The sequence below is a fragment of the Pelmatolapia mariae genome, linkage group LG3_W, assembly GCF_036321145.2.
Source record: "Pelmatolapia mariae isolate MD_Pm_ZW linkage group LG3_W, Pm_UMD_F_2, whole genome shotgun sequence".
Classification (NCBI taxonomy): Eukaryota; Metazoa; Chordata; class Actinopteri; order Cichliformes; family Cichlidae; genus Pelmatolapia; species Pelmatolapia mariae.
The window spans coordinates 3,643,948-3,666,174 of NC_086229.1; the positions used below are offsets into that span (position 1 = coordinate 3,643,948).

Here is a 22,227-nt window from a genome sequence, read left to right on the forward strand (position 1 = left end):
GGTTAGTGCGTGTGCATGCTGTGGGTCAGCGCCCTCAGCGTGTGGTTCTCTCTCTCCAGTTGCCGGTTCCTCTCCTGCAGCTCTCTGATTTGTTCTCTCAGAAGCTCCACCTCCTCCCTCACCGCCAGCATCAGGTGACTCTTCACCAGGTCCTACACACACAGACATACATGATGTGCATTAATAAACCAGCCAATCATAAAGCCCGTCCTACAGAGGGAGCATTGTGTGACTAACAGCATCATCAGCATAGAGGAGAACTCTGCTCTAATGTCTCACTGAGAGACGTTTGTACAGAACGGTGTCACATTTATGGTCGTCAGCAGCAGGGACACATCTGAACACAGCTCTACATGCACACTTTGAATGGGATCAGATACAAACTGCTTCAACCTCAGACTGAGGATAAACTGAGCCAGGACCGACCTGACGGAGGACCACCTGTAATCATCAGAGCTGGCTCAGAAACCTTTACAGCTGTTGTTTAACCACTGCTGACTGTCTCTCAGTCAGGAGCCTCTCACAGAATAGATCCTTAACCTCAGGAGTCAGGTTATCCTCGTTTATATCAAGGTGAAATCAAAGAAGTACAGAACTGAAATATCTACACAGGCACAGAGTCACAGACAACCTCTCACTGCAAAGAGTAAATACACAACTAGAAAAAGAACAGACAGCTTGATGGTCTCCATGACAGATAGAAAGCTTTATAGATCGACGACTGATAGAAGAGTAGAAAAGTAGAAACAGGACTCACCATGGCCTGCTCAATTTTGTTGTCGATGGCGATCAAACTGTTACTGGAACTACTGCAAGACACAGAGAGACAGTCAGGTGAGACAGGCAGGTGATAGACAGACAGGTGATAGACAGGCAGGTGACTCTCTGATAGGTGACTCTGAGACCGGTGAATGACTGTAATCAGCACCTTTATCCACAGCTGCACAGATGTTCTTCTCACCTGTTATTACTTTATCTAACCATGAACAAACCCACTGAAATGATAAATCTCCATTACGACAGTGCCCTGGTACTATCACATATTTATTATTGTGCAGGTGAATCTGAGCCCCGCCCGGGTTACCGTGGTTACCTGTGGCAGAACAGCAGCAGAGCCATCATGGTGGCCTCCGAACCCTGCCCGGTGGGTGACGCCCTGGCAGGAACTGACCAATGAGGATGCGGGGCAGTGTGCCGCAGAGGATTCTGGGGTCGCTGGGATGGCTGTGGTTGATTGGTGGATCGGTGGCGGGCCTCTGTGACAGGTTGAGCTCTGGAGGGAGGGGTCAGGGACCTCTGACTCACCCGTGGTTTGAGTTCTTGGATCGATGTCCTGGTACTCGGCCAGGACTCCCTGACAACTGAGCCATGACCTTTGACCTTTGTATGATCCCGCAAGACAACTGGAGGCTCCAGTTGCTTAGCAACAAGCTGCAGAGTCCTGGGAGGAAGGGGCGGAGTCGAAGGGAGACGGCGCTGAGGACGTGTTTGAGAGGTTTTCTTCTTCTCACCTACAAACATCTTTAGCTGATGGAGGCCCACAAAAACACCAGCCAATCAGAACTCAGCTACATATTTTACAGTCCAATCACAGCACAGCACAACAGGAAACATCCAGTGAGAACTTCACCACCGAGCACCAACCAATCACAGCACACCATTGGAGCAAACTCCAATCAGCTTAAGGTTCTGCCTCCTCGCCATCCATAGTCAATACCTCTGACTCCGCCTTCCCAGGTGGCCCCTGATTGGCTGCCTCCTTGTATGCTCACAGGTGTGTGAATGTCAGCAGCTGTGTCCAGATGTTGTCTTCAGACTAAGGTGCGTCCAGACTTCAGATCTTCATGTTCTCTGTCACTCCCACACATCTCTGCTCTCTGATTGGCTGCTGCCTGCCAGCTCCTGCCCACTCACGGTCTCAGCCAATGGCAAGGCAGCAGCAGCATTCTTCTCCCGCCCACTCGCAGACAGAGGCCCATTGATTCAGACGGAGGGACCATGGAAACAACAAACTGCCTGCTCATTACTGAAACTAATCAGCAATCATTCACTGGTATTGATCAGTAATTAACTTCTGATCACTGATATTGATCGCTGACACTTCTGTGGTTGGTTTCCAGGCCCTCTGAGACAAAATCATGGCTCACAGTGATACAGCACACACACACACACACACACACACAGCAGGTCTGTTTTGGCCCGCAGTCAGCTGACACTCAGCAGCTATGTGGGCGGTTACTGTGCAGCGTGATCTGTGTGAGCTTTCATTAGACCCGATTCAGGGTTTATCCTCCTGGAGGTTAAACTTCAGAAGCTTTTGATTGAAAGTCCAAAGACGTGCTTCCTGTCTGGACAGTGTGTTTAGTATTTGGGGTCAGACTTCCACCGTGTCTGAGGTCAAACATCTCCATCATCCCAGCTGCTCTGGAGTAAACCTGAATCCTACAGACTGTAGTACAACAAAGGACCACTGATCAAACTGAGCACAGGTTCAGGGCCAGGAGCAGAAGGAGAGGTCTGAGCCCTGGTCGAGGAGAGCGTCTCACAGGCTGCAGGGGAGCTCCATACAGTCGCTCTGTGCTGCACCAAGAACAGAGTTTATGGTGTCAAAGAAAACACACGGGTTGTGTCCAAAGCAGTCCGACAGGTGGAATAAAACCATGAGCTCCTCAGTCTGTCTGCATAAAAAACTCCGGGATTTTACAGTTCTGGCTAAAAACTGTTGAAAACTTCTCAGCAGTGGAGGAGTTAAAAACGCGACAGCAGCAGCAGCAGCGCGAGGTTTCACTGAGGTACAAACATCACAGGACTGTGGTCAGAAAACACAGCATCTCACGGGATCTCCGACATGAACGCGAGCAAAGTTTTGTGTCCAGCTTGGTTCAACTTGGTTCAAGCCACACCCACTGGCACTATCTGAAAGGTCAAAATGGGACACGCCCCCTACGGTGGTGGAGAATGACCAAGCTAAGATCGCATCCAGCTGGTCTGTGCGTTTCTGCAGCTCAATATACAAACCAGCCCGTTTACCATTTGGCGTTCTCTCCTCCCCTCTCATAAAGGATGCTCCAGTGTCTCCTCCCCTAAAGGAAGCAATAAAGGAAGCACTGAGGCTCCTTCCTTAGGGTTTGGAACAGCTGTGGCCTCTACACAGATCACAGGTCATGTCTGTCAGCGAGTAACCTCACGAAAACGGAAAGCACCCACAGACATTATGATGGAGCGTTTCAGACCTCAAACTAAACGCACGGAGTTCAAACAGGATGGACTTTTATTGTGAAAGTCTGGGTTTATCAGTCAATCAATCAACCTGATCAATCACAAACAAACCAAACACTGAAAACTGATCAGCTGACCCCTGAGAAGCATCATGTCTCCTCCCACTGAGCAGTGACATCAGAAACACCTGTTAAACACACTCACCTGGCGTCCCCCGGCAGGTCGAACATGGTGCGGTCCAGGCTGAAGCCTGAAGGCGTCTGAGCAGGGGTCAGAGGGGGTTGGTACAGTCCAGCAGGGGGGGAGCCAGGCTGAGAGTGAGACAGCCTGAGGACAGACTGACAGGTGAGACACACAGGTGTGAGTGACTGTAGTAAAAACAACGAACAATGTTCTAACATTAACGATTCATTTTATATCCCGGCGGGTTTCCTCAGTGTCTGATGTCATGATGATGTCACATGTTGCGCTGATGTCACTGCTGCACGTACATGTTTTTATTATTGCAATGACCTGATCAACAAACAGCTCGATCAGCTGCAGCTGGAAGCCCCGCTGTGACATCATAAGCACCTGACGCCCTATCCCGCCTCCTACACACTTACAGCTGTTAGCAGCTGCACTGCACTGCCCCCTAGTGTGTCAGGGGGGAACTGCAGAGCAGAACAGGTGCTGCTAACTCAGCTACGTCGCAAACGAGCAGGCATGCAGCTAACAGCCTCCACCTGTGCAGAGATCACACCTGATTCAGGCAGTAGGACACGTGTGTGTGCGCGTATACTTGTCTAAATGTCTTTGTGGGAACCAAATGCCAGACTTCACAAAGGAGCAGGGATATGGCTGCTGATTGGTGGGTTTTCTCTGTATGATCGGCTTTACACTTGAACATAAAGCCCACTGTGGTTGTGCTTTTGTGCTGTATAACTATAACTGAGTTAAATTAGGTTCTGGTCAGGCCCGGGTTAGTCCAGATTAGGTCTGGGCTAGTCCGGGTTAGGCATTCATTTCTGAGGGTTAGGGTAAGAGGCTAGCAAAAATAATATGTCAGATTGATGTCCTCACTGAGGTATGAAAACGAGTGTCTGTGTGTGTATTTACCCGTCCTGAGGCGTCCACATCCAGCCGCAGAGGAGTTGGGGCAAAGCGTGGGCGGGGTGAAGGTGGTGGAGGGGTGGAGCCTAAGCCCTGCTCGACCACAAGGCGTGACTCCTTGTGGTCGAGCAGCCGGACATTAGTTGGCGTCTGGTGTGTGGGTGAAGGCGGGCCGCTGTGCAGCACGTGCTGAGCCAGCATATGGGTGTTGTCTTGAGAATAGACTCCACCCCTCTCGCTTTCCCGGCCAATCATCTCCAGGGACTCCAAGGAGTGGGCGTGTCTCATGCTGTCCATTACCCGCCTGAACCCCGGGCCTTCCTGCCGCTCTGTGAACTCTGTGCATGTCCATCGCCCGCGACGATACGATTCACCCCGGCCTCCGCCGCCGGCTCCACCGACTAGTCTCACCACCCTGAACCTGGAGGAAGACCCCGCCCCCTGCCCGCCATCGAGGGAGATGTACTTCCTCTTCAGAGAGGGTGTGGTTGGCTGGGAGGAGCTTCCCTGAGGGCTGCAAACGGGGGACTGCAGAGAGACCTCTGATTGGATGATGGGCAGGACAGCGCTAGGAGACAATTGGTCTGCTGGACTCTGGTTCACCTCTGAAGTCACGCTGGTGATCTGAAAGCCACTCCTCTTTTTACCACCACTCATTCTCACACACACACTCCACAGGCTCACTGACACACAGCACAGAGTACACCAGTTAATGTGGTTTATGGGGACATTTCAGAGACACAAGCTTAAAAAATTAAACACAATAAGGAATAAACATGGATTTCTGATCTACAGAGGAGGAGCTTAGGGGTCAAAGTTCAGCTTTAACCACAGTCCAGTGTGAGGACACCTGACAGGTACGCCTCCTGAGTTAAGAAGAAACTGACATTCACTGCTGTTTGTGTCCAAACATGGGGACGTAGCCTCACAATAAACACAGGTAGTCTACATCAGTGGACTAAGTCGTCAGATGCACAGACCTCTGGTACGTCCACATAAAGCACAAAAACTAACACACACAATACACTCTAAGTCCTCAGAGAAGCATGTACACACCCAGGTCCCCATAGAGCACAAAAACCAACACAGGGTGTGGAGTCAGAGGTCCGAGTTAAAGCAGTAACGTGTCTCACCCCTCATGCAGTCTGTCTGTCTGTCCAGAAGAGTGCACTGCCCTGCAGATCCCGCTCTGCTTCTTCTCTACTTCCTGTTCACTCCACCCTGCTCAGCTCTGTTGCTTCAGACTATTGCACAACATGACTGTGTGTGTGTATGTGTGTGTCTGTATGTCTGTGTCTGTGTTTTTTTAGGTTCTGCAGGGCTTTAACCCTTCACTCTCCAGGTCAGGTGAGGCACTCAGAGTTCTCAGAGCTGTGCTGTGATTGGTCAGCTGAGTTAAGGTGGACCACATGATAATGATGATGTTGGTTTCTGAAAATGAAGGTGTGTCCACAGACTTTTGGTCACTTTGATATCAGCTAACTGACCCTCAAAGCCTGAAACACCGCTTCAACAAAACTTTATTGAGCTTTAATAAAACTGTATTAAAACATTAACATTAGCTTTTGTAAACAAAGTTTTATTTATTTATTTTTGGTTGTATGTAATAAACAGTGAGACCAGCACCCACCTGTTTTATTTTGATTCTACTTCCTGTGTTTCACTTACATTTTTACTAGGAGGTTACGCATTAATTCATAACGTAAAGCCATATTTGTTTTTGCTGAGCAGTTTAATTCTGATTTTGTGTCGTTGTCAGAATCTGATTGTATTTCAGATGATACTAGTTACTGGAGATCTCAGTATACGAGTATCTCACGTTGCAGACGGTTCTGCAGGGATGATAACTTAAAAAAGAACTTTAATGGTGACCCTGCCTGGGATAAAGTTACCGGGGCCCCATCCTGGAGCCAGACCTGCGAGGATGCCCGAGTGCGAGAGTCTGATGGCCGGGCCTTAGTCCATTAGGGCCGGGACAGGCTCAGCCAAAAAAGGGAAAAAGAGGCCCACCACCCGCAGGAGGCATCGTAGGGGTCGAGTGCAATGTGTGTCAGGCAGCCCTGGTGGACCGATTCCCGGCTACCAAGACTAGTAACTGGGACATGAAATGTCACTTCCCTGGTGGGAAGCAGCCTGACTAAGTGTGACTGTCGTCTGCACTTATTCGCGGAACAATGGTTCTGAGTACCTAGCTTTCTTTGAGTTCCCAGGTGGGGTGCTGGAGGGTTCCCCACCTGGGGACTCTTTTGTCCTGCCTGGAGACGTCAACACTCATATGGACAACCACAGCGAGACCTGGAGGGGTGTGATTAGGAGGAACGGCCTCCTGGATCTGAACCCTGTGGAAACCACAGTGTGTCCATAACGAACACCATGTTCGAACGTAAAGGTGTCCTGTAGCACCAGAGCACCCTGAGCCACAGGTCAATGATGGACTGATGGACCTGTATTGTATCACCAGACCTGCAGCCACATGTTCTGGACACTCGGGTGGAGACAGGAGCTGACATCTGATCACCACCTGGGTCTCCATTAAAGACTCTACGAATCCCAAAGCTACTAAAGCTGCTTGTGGGAAGGAAAACATCACTTTATCATGTTGTTTCTTTAAAAATGTGTTTAGACATTTAACAACACGTTTGTTGCTCCTGTTTGTGTTTCTGTCTTCATTGCCAAACGTTTTATTTGTAAAACATGTTTGGATTTTAAAAAAAAGTTACGTAAAGTTTACTTCTCAGTAAACACTCACGGTCACGCGCTGAGCCGAGGCGCGCTCCCGCCGCCGTCACTGGTTCAGATCCGGATAAGCAACCGGTGACGTCACAATCGGTCCATTGTGTTCCGATGGGGTGAAAACTTCAGGGCGCATGCGCTGTAGCACGGCCAGACCGTGGAGCGCGCAGGAAGTTAACGGAGTCAGAAGTTTGGGACTCTTCTGCTCCTCCTCCTCCTCTCCTCGTGCTGTTTCAGGAGCAAAACTCTTCTGAGGAGCAGCTTCACCTCTTCCTCCTCTTCTTCTGTAAACAAACACAAACACCCTGCGCTCCGTCACTTCACGCTCCTCCTCTTCCTCTCCATCCTAACAGCGTGCGCGTCTCTGTACCAGCTCGTGAACGCGCAGCCAGGTCCGGGTCCGATCCGGATCACGTCCGAGCACCGACGTGCGCGTGCACGACATACTCTGACAGGGTTAGCGCCTGCGCAGTGAGGACAGAGGAGGGGTCTTTGCCGTAAACATGTTGTCAATAAAGTTTGGTTCAAAGTGTATACACGTGTGTCTTTAAACGTGAAAACAACTGAGCAGGCCTGCGTGTCAGCACTGACCTCTAACCTGATTCAGCTCAGTTCAGAAATATTATAATGAATAATAATATAAATCATACAAATATTACAGTTAAGATCATTATACTGTTGAAAGAACCCTCTAAAGCTTGTGCATTCAAATTATTTGACTATTCCTCTGCAATCACAACCTCACTGTCAACTATCCATGCACTTAACCAAAGCTGGCACTGTGAGACTTCAGAGGTGTGAGCAGATCTCTTTGTGTCAAAGTAACTGAGGATAAAACAGACAAACATGAAGCAGATTTTCCTGGCCTGGCTTTTTATAGCAGATAACCTAAAAATATTCTGCAGTAGATCAAACAGGAAGGTTGGAGTTTGGCCTATAATTAGCTAAGACTGCTGGGTCTACAGATGGCTGTTAAAGTCACGGCTTGAAGGCCTGCAGTACATAGCTGATTATTGGTAATGGTACTGAAAGTTGCTGTAGATAAAGAACTCATGATGATGATGTTCTTCAAACGTGAAGCGTAGTTTTCTTTTTTTGCTTCAGTTAATTTTTGTCCGGAGGGATGAAACCTGTGATATCTCTGCTCTCAGCAGCCGGTGGCATGTGCGTGCCGTCGGATGAACAATCTGTGCTTTGTGTTAACATGCTTTTACCATTTACTGATCCAGAATTTATTGAATATTGCATAATTCAAATTAAGATTGTTATGAATCGTGAAATGTATTTATTTATGTCTCTGGTAACCTCGGCTCTCTGGGGGAAATTCACAGGTCATGTCCTTCTGCACATAAGATCCCCGTGAGCATCCCCTCTCAACGTAACCTGCTGCTGACGCTCAGCATCAGTTACAGCTCGTGAAGAAAAGACCCTCCAACGCTCAGCTCGTCTATGCCAAACACTTTAAACAAGGGAAACAATTCAAAGACGTGACTTCAGTTTATTTCCAGGTGTAACTGCCAAACCAGATGTTTCAGCATCTGCAGCTTAGTGGTTAGTGGTTCGACCCTCGTCTGCTCCAGTCTGCATGCAAAATATCCTTGAGTAAGATAGTGACCTCATGTTGCTCTCCGATGCATCCATCCATCAGAGTATGAATATGGGTGAGTTGTGTAAATCGCTATGAGTGCTCGAAGCAGGAAAGCGCAAAATAAGAACCAGTCCATTTACCTGTGATCCTATTACATGATTTATTGCACATAAACCCACAAGAAAGTGGTCTTTATGACACCCTTAAATGTACCATGAAAACTCCATTAGCATTAAAGTTAGCAAAGCCCATTACAGGCAATGATTCCTGCAAGCGTTTCCTTATGAAATGAATGGTTCCCACATATGTGTTAGCTCTTCCTACTTAAATGCATGGTTGCTGCTAACACTTTTAGCTTTTTCCCATTTAAATGCATGGCTCCTCCCAGCACTGTTAGCTTTTCCTATTGTAATCAGTGGTTCCTGATAGCAGTTTTGGAATTTCCAATTTAAGTCAACGGGCTCTGCAAGCAGATACTCATAGTGAAATCACATGCAAGTGACACACAGGTCAGGTGTTTACATAAATGTAGTTCATAGTTCACAATGTTCATGCGCTCCAGCCGGCATCAGATGAAGGTGAGGTGCTGCTCGTCAGCAAGGCCGTAGGTGCGTTTGTGTTGCTCGAAGAGCTCAGTGAGATTCTGCAGGTAAACTTTATGAAGACTCTCGATGTCCTCACTGCTGGGACTCGGAGTCTGGACGACTGGGATTGGCTTCCCCACTGAGGGCAGAGACAGAAAGAAGCATGAGGCTAACAGCAGTGTTGGAATTGATATTTTTTATATTGTTATTTATGCTTATAAATATATAATCACTTGTATGCTGATAATAATCATATCCTTATTAGGTCTGATGAGATTCTGTGTGCACTCGTGCACCATGAGACGAGAGGAAGCATCCTCGACGTTATGATTTCCATTATAGCTTTAGAAACCAGACTGTCCTGTTAAAGTGCAAGACTTCACACCTTTAAATGCTCATCTGACACATGACCTATTGCAACCTCCTGTTCTATCATTTAGCGAGACGCCTACTCCTGCTTTCCTGCATACCTCATACACACAGTTTAAGTTCATTGAAAGGTCGTATGTCTATCTATGGTATAGCTGCACCCACACAGAATACAGACACTGATGTTGTTCAGATATACCTGCTTAAGAATGTCACATGTATTTGTAATTGCATATTCAATTAGGACAGGTGAAGGCCTGGGCTGACTTCCCTCGCAAGGGACAAGGACAAAGAGCTCTGTCTTGTCTTGTCTTGTTGTGCAGTTTGGGCTTGTGTTCCAGCAGCGTTTGTGCCTAGATAAACCCAACAAGCAGCCAACGGGGGCTAACACAGCCAGAGACTGGGCCAGAGATAACAAAGGGTGTTTAAAAGACTGACAGATACTAACAGGAGCTGATATAGACTCAAAGGGACTAAAGGAAACCAACACAATCCCCTCCACTAAGGCTGGTTAATCTGGTTAGTGAAGCCAGGCTAGTGTTTATTGTGGTGTACACTTGGTTAGCTGTGGTTTAGCATTAGATGAACACTGTGTCAAAAAGGTTAGCAAGTCAAGTGAAGTGGCTTGATTGTCATTTTAACCATATACAGTGGTACAGTACACAGTGAAACGACACAGTGTTCCTCCAAGACCATCGTGCTACATATAACAGACAATCAACACAGGACGACATAAAGGGCAAGTGTGCAACAATGGCAGAACACACCAGGCACAGGACGGTGCAACAGTATCAAGTTAGTATTGAATCAACACGGGATACAGATTGAGTTAGCATTAGGTTAGATCTGAATCTATATTAGAGGAACGACAGTGCAACAGCATCAGGCTAGCATCAAATTAAAATGGGATAAACGTTGAGTCAGTGTCAGGTAAGTGTTGGGTTAGCCTTGGATTAAAGCTGTGTTAACAGGTCATACCGATGGTGTGTATGGGCTTCCTGTAGGGTATCAGGCCGAAACTGTACTGGAAAACTCCTCTGGCATGAAACAGAGGCATGGCTATTCCCATGATGCTCTGCAGTCGGTTCTGTAGACATAGGATAACACACTGGTATCCCATAATACCCACACAGTCATTTCAAGCAGCTGTAAAAGTGCAGGGATGAATAAACTTCTTTTATATTCAGTGTATCAGCTGCCTCACTGAGACGTTTCTATAGGGTCAGTGAGGTTACGTGGTTTTTATGATGAGTTCACATAGCTGTGGTAAATGTTTGTAGAAGGTCCCTCTGTGGTTCCTTTACAAGTATCTAGGAGGTTACGCTGAAGCTTCTAAGGTGATGTGGTGGCTCTCTGTGTCAGGTGGTGTGTGACCTCTGACCTGCAGCTTCCTCAGAGGGGAGCCGCTCGGGTTCTCGATCTGATCAAACAGCTCGTTCTCTCCAAAGGAGAAGACGGGAACCAGCTGAGCTCTGCACACAGACAAACACACAGTCAGTCAGGTGATATAGTCCTGCCCCTCTCAGACCCGCCCTCTTTACAGGCTCCACCCACCCATGTTTGAGAGCCAGTTTGATGAAGCCCTTCCTGTTTTGAACCTGAAAAACAGACGGAGATGGCGCTTGGTGAGGAAAAGCAGAATTTAAAATTTAAAATGTGGTTACTCCAGGCTGTGACCTTTGACCTCACGTTTCACTGTGCTAATAACCCGATGGTGTTACTGAGTGAGAGTGCGGTGCGTTTCCACACAGCTTCCTCTTTCTACATCAGTGATGTAACTGCGATGGGTGCGGTGACCGCAGATGGGGCGGAGCTGTGAGTCGCGGTCACAGCAGGACGTGTACCTGTAAGGTGAGAGCTCCGGGCCGAGCGTCCAAAGCCTCGGGAGCTCCACCCACTGCGATGACGGCCACGTTCCCTCCTTCAGGACGGCTCACCAGGTACGAGAGACTGGACTTGGAGCTGGACACCAGACCTGACAGAGACACAGGTGACACACAGGTGAGAAGCTGGACAGATTCACCTGCTCAGACTTTCTGCAAACACTCCTCCTCTCATCTGTTACCTAGGTAACGCCATGGTTACCACAAGGCATAGACGGGTACCTCACTAACAACATCTGTACAGCCGATAACAACAGCTGGATCCACGGAGTGTTACAGATGTGTGCAGTGATGTGTGTGTAAACTCTGAGGACTCCCTCTTAACCAATACAGAAAGGACTCAAACAACCCGACAAGAAACGCTGAGGCCATGTAAACGTTAAGACTACGTTAAGACTTCATCCACAGACACCAGCGTCAACACACCTGAATCACATGACTAGTTCATTACCAGGCCTCTGGAGAACTTCAGGACATGTTGCAGAGGTCATTTAGCCTTTAAATCAGCTGTGTTGGATCAAGGACACATCAAAAAACCTGCAGGACCCCGGCCCTCGAGGCCTGGAGTCCCCATCGGCCCATCATCGCTAACACTGACCTCAGGGTGGTACGGGTGTAGGCTGAAAAAGACCAAAACAATCACCCACCCCGTCAGACTAAAGGCAGATATTTGTTTCTTACAAGAAGAAAAAAGTACAACCAGATATATTCTTCCACAAACAACAAAGACTGCTTACTTAGAGATAAAAATATTAACTGAATCCCTGCTGCAGCTCTTACTGATCCAGATGGGAGGTACATTATTATTAGTCGGTAAAAACAACCAACAACCTTATTACTGTGGAGTCAAACAATCACTGATGGTCACTTTAATACTGTGAACAATCCCACATTTGACCGGCAGCTCAACAATCTGGCATTCCACAGATTCCACACATACAGTAAACAATATATGGATCATGATGGAGTTGGACGGATAGTTGGAGGACCAACCTTTGGTCCAGAGAATACACTTGTTCCACTGTCCATCAGTCGCTCTCACACATCGATTTGCTTCTCCTCTGTGACTCCCACATGCATCAGCTAATAGATGCAACAGTCATAGTGATCATGCTCCCACTCACAGCCACACTTTACACCCATTAGAAGCTATAATCCTTTACATCTTCTAGATCCAGAATGTAATAATTCCATTCAGAGAGTGGGCCCACCCACCTCTCAGTGTCCACTCTCACTGATAAACACAGACCTTACAATAATCACTGAAGCCCATCTGTAACACGTCTGATACAAGCTTCTCTCCACAGATCCAGATGTTCATCATCTACACACATCAGCACAAACAGGAAATGAGGTCAGAGTTGACACAGGTGAGACCCTGACACACCCATCACAGCACGACACACAGTCTGTGAGTGGAATCAGCACCAACACCAGCTCTACCCATCACTCCAACACTGCACTCGTCACACCCTCATGATGATGTTTTAAATCTCCATCCTGCAGTTCCTCATTAGACCACCAGGTGTCACATGACCCCGCTTCCTCCCTCAGGTGAGTCAGACCTGAGGTCACAGAGGTGCACGCACAGAGGAGACAACAGGAGCTGAGCCAGAGTCACATGACCAGGCGCTTGATAGCTGGGACACACTGACCCATGTGACCCTGCGTGTGGTCAGACAGCCAATCAGAGAGCCTGTGTCAGCCTCCTCCCTGCTGACCTGCAGCCCAGAGTCCAAAGGGCTGATGGAGCAACTGAAGCCTGATGGAGACGCTGTGATGAAAGCACAGCTGGATTACAACAGCTGGAGGAGGAGGAGGTCACAGCGACAAAGAGTCAAAGGAGCGTAGCGTAGAGTTTAAAGGAGAGTCATCATCAGAGCATGACTGTTCTCCAATCAGCACGCAGATCGCCGTTACATGACCAGCTCAGTTTACCTCACAGGTCCTTACCTCCACACATGATGTAGTCTCTGAAGAACGGCACTCGGAACCAGAACGGCAGCATCAGCAGGTGAGGCTTGAGTCCAGGAAACAGGTGAGAGAAACCCGTCGCCTCCGTGCAGAAGTTCCCAAACGCCCCCGCCACCAGCACACCTGAGGACAGGTACATGCATGGAAACAGGTATCAGGGGGCGGGACTGAAAAGGGCAGGTGTACAGGTGTGTTTGTTACCATGTGGGTGGAATCCAAAGACGTAGTTCTTCTTTGGGTCCAGGTCGACCGTCTTCAGCAGCTGCAGACAAACCAGCAGTGATCAAACACCGATCAGTGATTGATCACCGATTGATCGATCACTGATCGGTGATTGATCAATGACCACTGATCCGTAATCAATCAGTGAACAGCAGCGCTGATCGATCACCGATCAGTAGTGATTGATGAATGATCAGTAACCAATATTCAGGGATCGCTCACCGTCAGCGGGAAGTAGTCTCTGAAGTGCTCCCACACACTCCACCTCCTCATCCACTGTGACCTTCGACCCCCATTGGTGGGTGTGTCCCAGTCCAGCCACAGCCAACCAGCATAGAGCAGAGCCACCATCCACCAATCAGAGAGGGCGAGGAGGATGAAGGCCGCCAGACAGCACTGAGCTGGGAGACAGGTGAGACAGACAGGTGAGCTGAGGCGTTCAGGTGCTCTCTGAGTGACCAGGCTGATCTACACCTGACAGGTGTGTGTGTGTGTCTAAGCTCCGCCTCTTTAAACCATTTACCAGGTGAAAATAAAAATGAGTGTGTAACATCAGATAAACTCAAACATCACATAAAAACATCTAAATAAAAATGAACAGGTAGAAGTGGGAGGATCCTTTTTAAGACCTGAAGCAGTGAAATCCTTCAGTTTTGCTGTGATGTGCCTCTGATTGGACAGTGAAGCCAAACGCAAACACCTGCAGAGCACAGCAGGGTCCACCTACAGGCTGAAGCAGCTGATGACTCACCTGAGAGTGACTGCACACTGCACTGATCAATGACTGATTACACTAATCAACGACCCTGATCACACTGATCAATCACTGTGTCTGTGTGTTTCTGTGTGCGCGTGGGTCTCTGTGTCTGTGTCTCTACGTGTGTGTGTCTCGGCCGGTCACGTGACTGTACCCAGCGCCAGGAAGGAGAAGACCCACTGCATGACGGCGGCGGTCTGCAGCCTCCTCCGCAGCGGGACATTCAGCGGGGCGAACTCGATCCTCATGCCGACTGTGGAGCTCCTCGGCCCGGTCTGCAGCTGTGCGTACTCCCGGTGTCTGTGGAGGTGTGCGTGTGTCAGCCGTACGCGTGCTGCTGCTGCAAGCAGTAAGCGCCACTGAACTCAAAACTCTGCTCCTACCCTGCTACACTGCGCATGCGTGCTGTACACTGGGTGGTGTCCTTTTAGCCAATCGCAGCACGTGACGACACAAGGCGAGAACGAGCATGTGCTGAGGCGCGTGCACGCCAGGGGGACGCTCAAAAACTTTAAATAAAGTTTATTTAAAACATGAAACGTCCTAATAATAAGTCACTGACATCAGTGATCAATGAGGTTCATCCAGGTGAGTCAGACACGTGACCTCTCACCTCTGCGCACAGGGCCGACGACGCGCACGTCAGCAGAAACTCTCAGCAGAAACGTTGCTGTTACCACGGTAACGCTGTTTGTTTGGTTGCCACGACAACACCTCGTGCGGCTGCTTTGTTTTGTTATTAATCTTTATTGAGAGTTGTTGGTGGTTACAGATGTTTACAGTTATTAATTCGCTCAGTAAACTGAAATTGGAGAGTGTGAAGCAACACACAACAGTGTAACATGTAACGTGAACAAAATGATTTCACGTTTCTATGGTGATCGTATCAGTTAGTGTCTAGTTAGTGTTTGGACTCCCGATGTTACAAGATCACACGCGATTTGAAACCACAGGAGAATCACTGTGGTTGTGAGAGGCAGACACCCGCACACACACCACGTGTATGCTGGTGGTGTTTATTGTGTTTAACCTGTCAACGACAAAGAATAATCAGTACCAAGCCCTGTAATCATACCTTTCCTAGTTTTTTTAAAGTCTGGATCGACAGCTTGGTGGTGCTGTGGTTAGCACTGTTGCCTCACAGCAAGAAGGTCCTGGTTTCAGACCCACAGTCCGGCTGCGTTTGCAGTGGGTACTCTGGTTTTCTCCCACAGTTAGTGGGGTTGGTTAACTGGTTTATATTACCCGTGAGGGAACATTGCTCACGCATGAAACATTATAATGTTTCATGCATCTGAGCGAACACACAAACTCCCTGAGCGATCCCTTGGACCACTGTGAGCGACATCAGACGTGTGCACTGTGGTCACGCCAGCATCTAATCCATCCAAGTTACATGTTTATTAAAATAATCAAATTACAGCATTTACATTTATGTTAGACTACTTTTAATTAACTGCTTTAGCCCACTTACAATGAAAATTTAAAAAAAATCTGTCTGTAACTCTCTGTCTGCAAAATACAGTATATAATGACCAATGTTCAGCAATTAATTATATAGTTACTTCTTCAAAAAAGTTACTGAGTTTTGCAAACAACAAAGTTTTTTGCAGCTGTTTACCTAAAAATGCACCCAAGGCGTTTTTTAAACAAACATTTCAAACTATTTACAGAACAATCAGCTGTTCTGCATCAAATCTGATGCCACACAAATTATTTGTGCCACTCCAAAAAATAATTTCTGTCCTCTCTCACATCTAAAAATACTGCCGTCACTCCTAAAACTTCCCCCTTCCTAAACAACTAAATGCCATGTTGCCATATCATATTTTGATTGGTCGACCAATAGGAAAGGGTGGGTTTTTTTGGTTTCGTCTTTGCTCACATGCTTTCGAGCTTTTTCCTTATAAAACGTCGTTTTTACCGTTTCTTCCCGCAGTAAATATAAACAACGACAGTTTTCAGGAAGAAAATCAAACATTGCAAATATTTTTATCACAACTCTGGTTTTATGTGGCCTATCAACACAATTTAAAAACTGGTATAAAGTCCACACTTTTTCCGTCAATTGTTCCGTCTGTCCTGCTCACATCTCCAATGGTTGTACACGTTGTCACTAACGTGGCTTCATTCCACATCAGCCACGCCGCTTTGCTAGCTAAAACACCGGTGTCGGCACATAAGGACGCTGTCATAGCCTGTCAGCGACGTTGATTAGCTGCATATACGAATGTGTTATTGGCTGGACTATGGGATAAGGTGGCATCGTTCTAATCCCATACGGGAGCAGCCAGTCACTGACTAACACTGCAAAACAGAATTGTTAAAGTATTTACTTTAATTTCAATTCAGGTTAGATTTTTTTTTGTGCGCGACACAGATTTTTTGTGCGCAGAGACTGTGCCAGCAGTGCGCAACTGCACACGCGCGCAGCTTAGAGGGAACATTGCGTGAGTGCAGATGGTTGTCTGTCTCACTTTTTGTCCTGTGATAGGCTGGTGAGCTGTCCAGGGTCTACCTCACGTCTCGCCCTATCACACCTGGGATACCCCCCCTCCAACCCTGATGAAGATAAGAGGATGGATGGAGTGGATGTCGTTTTAAATCCATTAAACCTTTATGTCGAACACTCCAAAGAATAACTCTTTACATGAACTTGAACTTGCTTCCTGTTAGCATTAAGTACTTATGTGGGACTAAAGTAATTTACATGGGCTGGATCAACTCAGCTCAGTTAAATTAAGGACTCAACTGCAGTAAATAAGCTGAATCATGAATTAAAGTTGGTTCAACTCGAGGACATTAATAAGTTATAATAACAGAACTGCATAATGATAAAATAAAGGAATTTAATCAGTCAGAAATTCTTTCCATGATTTTCATTCAAAGAGTTATTTTTTGAGTGTATGTCTACTGATACACACTCAGAGCAATGGAGACACATCAGAGACAGCACAGGTGAGACAGGTGAGAGGTCCTTTCACCTGAATCATTAATGGTTTTAATGTCTCCTCCCAGGTTGCTGTTCTTATCCTCGTGGAAGATGAACAATAAATTATTCCAGTATAAAGAAAATCTGTGGTCAGTATTTTCATGAATGAATCAGTTAGATCCTTCCAGAAGGTGAAGGGGCAGAGATGCTGCCCAAACAGGTGCGTCAGGGTCATAGGGTGAGCGTATGTCTTTATTAAAGCAGCGGAAGAATTGATCAACACGTCTTGATCTCCTCCCCTGACTCAGCTTGAATCATGGAGATGTTCAACATCTTAATCTTATGGAGCCTGTAAAATGCAATGTTTTAACAGCTTGACAGAAGAAGTCACCAGAGCCAAAATTTTCAATGCTTTGAAATATAAAGTTCTAACATATCAAAGACCTTCTAAAATTCCAGGAAAAGGATGAGGCTATCATCAGGGCACAGAAATGTTGATTACATTGAAGAGTGGTCGAATATTGGTTGAGATGTGTGAGTTTTTCATGAAACCAGATTGGGTTTCATCAATGATCGGCTCCAGAAAAGCCAGTGTTGAGGCAAAAATGTTGTCGTCTGCATTTAATAAGGTCACCAGTTATCAATAACCACAGTAGGTATGGGGATTTTTCTTGTGTTAGTGCAGGAGATAAAGAGCTGTTTTCAATCCTCTCTAAAATAACGTCAAGCAGTAATGGAGCTAGCTCTTCAGAGAAAGCTTGCTAACCATCAGTTCCAGGAGATTTATTAGTTTTAAGATGATCAATCGAGGAGATGACCTCATCATAAAAAACCTTCAATCATCTTGATTTTTCTGCTTGACCTTGTTAAGAGAATTCATAAAAGATGGTTGCTGAGAATTAAGAAGCAGAAAGTTAGCGGCCATCCAGGTCTTTATGTCTTTAAGACATTCCTGCAGTTTAACTAATTGGTGTGTGTTACCTGGCTTCATGGATAGATAGAGCTGCGTGTCATCTGCATAGCAGTGAAAATGTATGCTATGTCTTCTAATGATGCTGCCTAAGGGAAGCATGTATAATGTAAACAGAATTGGTCCTAGCACTGAACCCTGTGGAACTCCATAACTGACCTTAGTGTGTGAAGAGGACTCTCCATTTACTTGAACAAATTGGAGTCTATTAGATAGATATGATACAAACCACTGCAGTGCAGTACCTGTAATACCTACAGCATGTTCTAATCACTCTAATAGGATTTTATGGTCAACAGTATCGAACGCTGCTCTAAGGTCTAGCAGGACAAGCACAGAGATGAGTCCACTGTCAGAGGCCGTAAGAAGATCATTTGTAACCTTCACTAAAGCTGTTTCTGTGCTGTGATGAGCTCTGAAACCTGACTGAAACTCTTCCAATAAGCCATTCCTCTGCAGATGATCTGTTAGCTGTTTGACAACTACTCTTTCAAGGATGTTTGATATGAAAGGAAGGTTGGAGATTGGCCTATAATTAGCTAAGACAGCTGGGTCTAGAGATGGCTTTTTAAGTAAAGGTTTAACTACAGCCAGCTTGAAGGCCTGTGGTACATAGCCGATTATTAGAGATAGGTTGATCATATTTAACCTCCTGGGACCTGGCGTCCACATATGTGGACATCACATTTTGGGTTATTTAGACCAAAATACTCAATTTTGCTCTACATGGGCCTGATATCCACTTACGAGGACATTATACTGCTACTGTTCTATCAAAATTTTAAATGAATATCCTCTTATGTGGCTCTTATTTTTCTTAAAAACAAAAATAAGGTAAAAAAAAATCTAGTAATTCTTTGTTTTTACATTCATCAGGCCCCAATATGCCCAAATATCAGAGAGAAATTAAACATGCATGTCGTGGAAGAGTTAAGATCGAAGAATTAATTATTGGCAGGACTTCTTTGAGCAGTTTTGTAGGAATGGGGTCTAAAAGACACGTTGATGGTTTGGAGGAATTAATTATTGAAGTTAACTCAGAAAGATCAATTGGAGAAAAAGAGTCTAAATGAATATCAATGGTACTAAAAGTAGCTGTAGATAATATTACATCTGTGAAATGATTATAAGTAAATTAATCCTAGAAACAGTAAATCTTCTTCTGTGAGCCTGAACCGTCACATTACAACCTCCTAGCTTATAATAAAACAGATGAATCAATGGTGAGAGTCATTATGTTTTTCATTTTGTGAGTTTATTATGTGATACAAACACACACTCTGTTCATACAGCAGATTATCTAATACACACCTGAAGTAGCAAAGAGAGTTTAAAGTATAAAACTGTCACAGATTTCTGAATAAACAGGAGCACACAAATACATGAGTGACTTCAACATTTAAAAGAGATTCAGGTTTACAACACGCTCAGTTTACAGAGGTGATCAGATTTATCGATCCAGAATCAATAAATAAGCATCACTACTGATTGAAATAGCTCATCCAGACATCTCACACTCACAGTGAAAGGGTTAAAGGTCATTCCACTGATTTTACACACATTACTCTCAGTTTGTCGCCTCTGCAGAGGTAAAGTTGCATTATGGGACATATAGGAAATTAAACAGCTGATCGGGAGGATGCTGGGGGTGTTCTGGGTGAGCTGTGACAAATTACAGACTTATTTTATAGAGACTCTCTGTTAAGGCACCCAAATCCAATAGCAGAGGGAAACATTTAGCAAAAGCTCATATTCTAAACAGGAAGTGATGTCACCAGAGGGTGAGGAATCGCTCCAACACCTGATTGGCTGACAGAGGGGACAAACACTACACTATCTTCATCTACAGCTGGACTAAAATAACTACACCTGAGCTACACCTGGTCTATACGTGAGTTACATCTGAGTTACATCTGAGCTACACTTGAACAACACCTGAGCTACACTTTCTCTACACCTGAGCTACACCTGGTCTATGTGTGAGCTACATCTGAACTACACCTGGTCTATACGTGAGTTACATCTGAGTTACATCTAGCCTACATCTGAGCTACACTTGAACAACACCTGAGCTACACTTTCTCTACACCTGAGCTACACCTGGTCTATGTGTGAGCTACACCTGGGCTACGTTTTAATGAAGTAGACCCAGACTTCACCTGAAACTAAATTCTTCCTAGGACTTGGACTACGTCTAGTCTACAGTTACGCCACATCTGGCTACAACTAGTCTACACCTGTCTTACACCTGGAATCTAACCTTACTTCACACCTGAACTACACCTAGTCTACACCTGGTCTACATTTGTATTCTTATAGGGTGGCCTGGATGTGAAGTATAATGGGTGGATCAAACCAGTCTAGATGTGGACTCTGACCCCACCCAGGACCTGGACTCTTATCCACTCAAGACCTGGACTCATGAGCCCAGCCTGGACCTGGATTTTAATGCACCCAGGACCTGGACTCTGACCCCGCCCTGGACCTGGACCATGACCTCGCCTGGGATCTGGTCTCATGAGCCCTGCCTGGACCTGGACTTTGATTCCACACAGGACCTGGACTCCACATTTCTGGTTTCTGAGAGCTGGATCTGCTGCTTTGGCCATCATGGACAGTGGCTTGTCCCTAAGACGTTGGTGCTGAGAGGCATTCAGAATCACTTGCTTTCATTCAGGGCAGGTACAAAGCTGCAGAAGAAACAAGCAGGTGAGTCACATGGTCAGAGGGCCTGTTACCTGAGGGGGAGGTGGATGTTTGAGGGGGTGGAGATTGTGGAGATTGTTACCTTTCTTTTGTTTGTATCGCTGGGATAGCATTGAGAGAACCAGAGCGAGCACCAGAACCAGGAACACAGACACTGATCTGCAGATATAGAAACACAGTTAGCCCCACCTCTTCAAAAAAGAACCAATTGTAATGCAGATAAAACTAAGTCCAGCTAAACAGCCAATCAGAAGCCTTCATTCATTCAATACAAAAACACAAACATGAAGAGAAAACACTGAGCACTAGTAGGTTAAAAGGATCAGATGAAGGAAGAAATCAATAACAGATGAACAGCTCATCACAGAGTGTTGATTGATTGATTGATTAAAAAGTGAGTAGAGGAGAGTTATTCTTACATCCCACTTAGGATGATCAACATTTCATCAGGGAAGACTGTGGACGAGAAAAAGGAAAGTGATAAGAACTTCAGGTTTCCTCTCAAGCTGTGAGAAGAAGAAGGATGAACAGGTGAGCCTACCAGGAGGTCCAGCAGTGGTCGCTGTCACTGTGGTGGCTGTCACTGTGGTCACAGTTTGGTTCCCGCACACAGCATCAGCCCATGGCGTGCACTCAGATAGAGTGTCCCGATGTAAAGCTGGAAGACACATAGGAGGACAAATCAAGCAGTTCATCAGCTGACTGATTGTAAACAGGTAAGTCCAGCCCTTTTACTGAAAGTGTTCTTACCTGAGCAATCAGTACAGTCTTTGCACCCGATCCCTTCAGTCTTGGAGCAGTTCTTCACCAGGAAGTAACCTGAGAGAGACACACATGAGTTAAGAGACATCTGCAGGTGTGCACAGGTAGATCTGTTTGAGTCAAAGCTTCAGGTGCAGGAGAACACACATTAGGACACCTTACCTGCTACACAGGGGGGACAGATCACTGCAGCCCCTTGTACAAAGGTCATCTTCACCAGCAGACATGCAATGCTCACCTGGGATAAGACACATAGACAGTTAGGCAACAAAGTGTCAGGTAGGAAGGGCATAACTATAGCTCACCTGCCTGAGCTGACGACCCGTATACCTGAAGCTAAAGTGCTTTCTATTTGCCTAATCTGCTCTATCCTGTAAGGTAACAAACAAACACACCTGGACAGAAACCAGATTCAGCGATCCAACTTCAGACACCG

The 22,227-nt window shown here is 46.3% G+C and overlaps 2 protein-coding genes across 4 annotated transcripts; both read right to left on the bottom strand.

Annotated features, from left to right (window-relative positions):
* Positions 1–2: 2 nt before the first annotated feature.
* LOC134615793 (TSC22 domain family protein 2-like) lies at positions 3–4,968 on the bottom strand. The gene is made up of 5 exons (XM_063460460.1): positions 4,318–4,968; positions 3,424–3,557; positions 1,094–1,441; positions 758–809; positions 3–152 (listed from the first exon to the last, which is right to left on the bottom strand). Exons 1-5 carry the CDS (start codon positions 4,966–4,968, stop codon positions 3–5), a joined length of 1,335 nt encoding a protein of 444 aa, XP_063316530.1.
* Positions 4,969–8,767: 3,799 nt separating this feature from the next.
* Positions 8,768–14,804, bottom strand: LOC134624161 (2-acylglycerol O-acyltransferase 2-A-like). Of its 3 annotated transcripts, none has more exons than XM_063469138.1 (9): positions 14,602–14,804; positions 13,887–14,065; positions 13,644–13,704; positions 13,422–13,565; positions 11,430–11,560; positions 11,140–11,183; positions 10,967–11,057; positions 10,564–10,672; positions 8,768–9,355 (listed from the first exon to the last, which is right to left on the bottom strand). In XM_063469138.1, exons 1-9 carry the CDS (start codon positions 14,642–14,644, stop codon positions 9,201–9,203), a joined length of 957 nt encoding a protein of 318 aa, XP_063325208.1. In that variant the 5' UTR covers positions 14,645–14,804; the 3' UTR covers positions 8,768–9,200. The 3 variants fall into 3 exon arrangements, with proteins under 3 accessions (XP_063325208.1, XP_063325207.1, XP_063325209.1); XM_063469137.1 differs by having other exon boundaries at positions 14,576–14,804; XM_063469139.1 differs by lacking the exon at positions 10,564–10,672 and having other exon boundaries at positions 14,576–14,804.
* Positions 14,805–22,227: the final 7,423 nt, after the last annotated feature.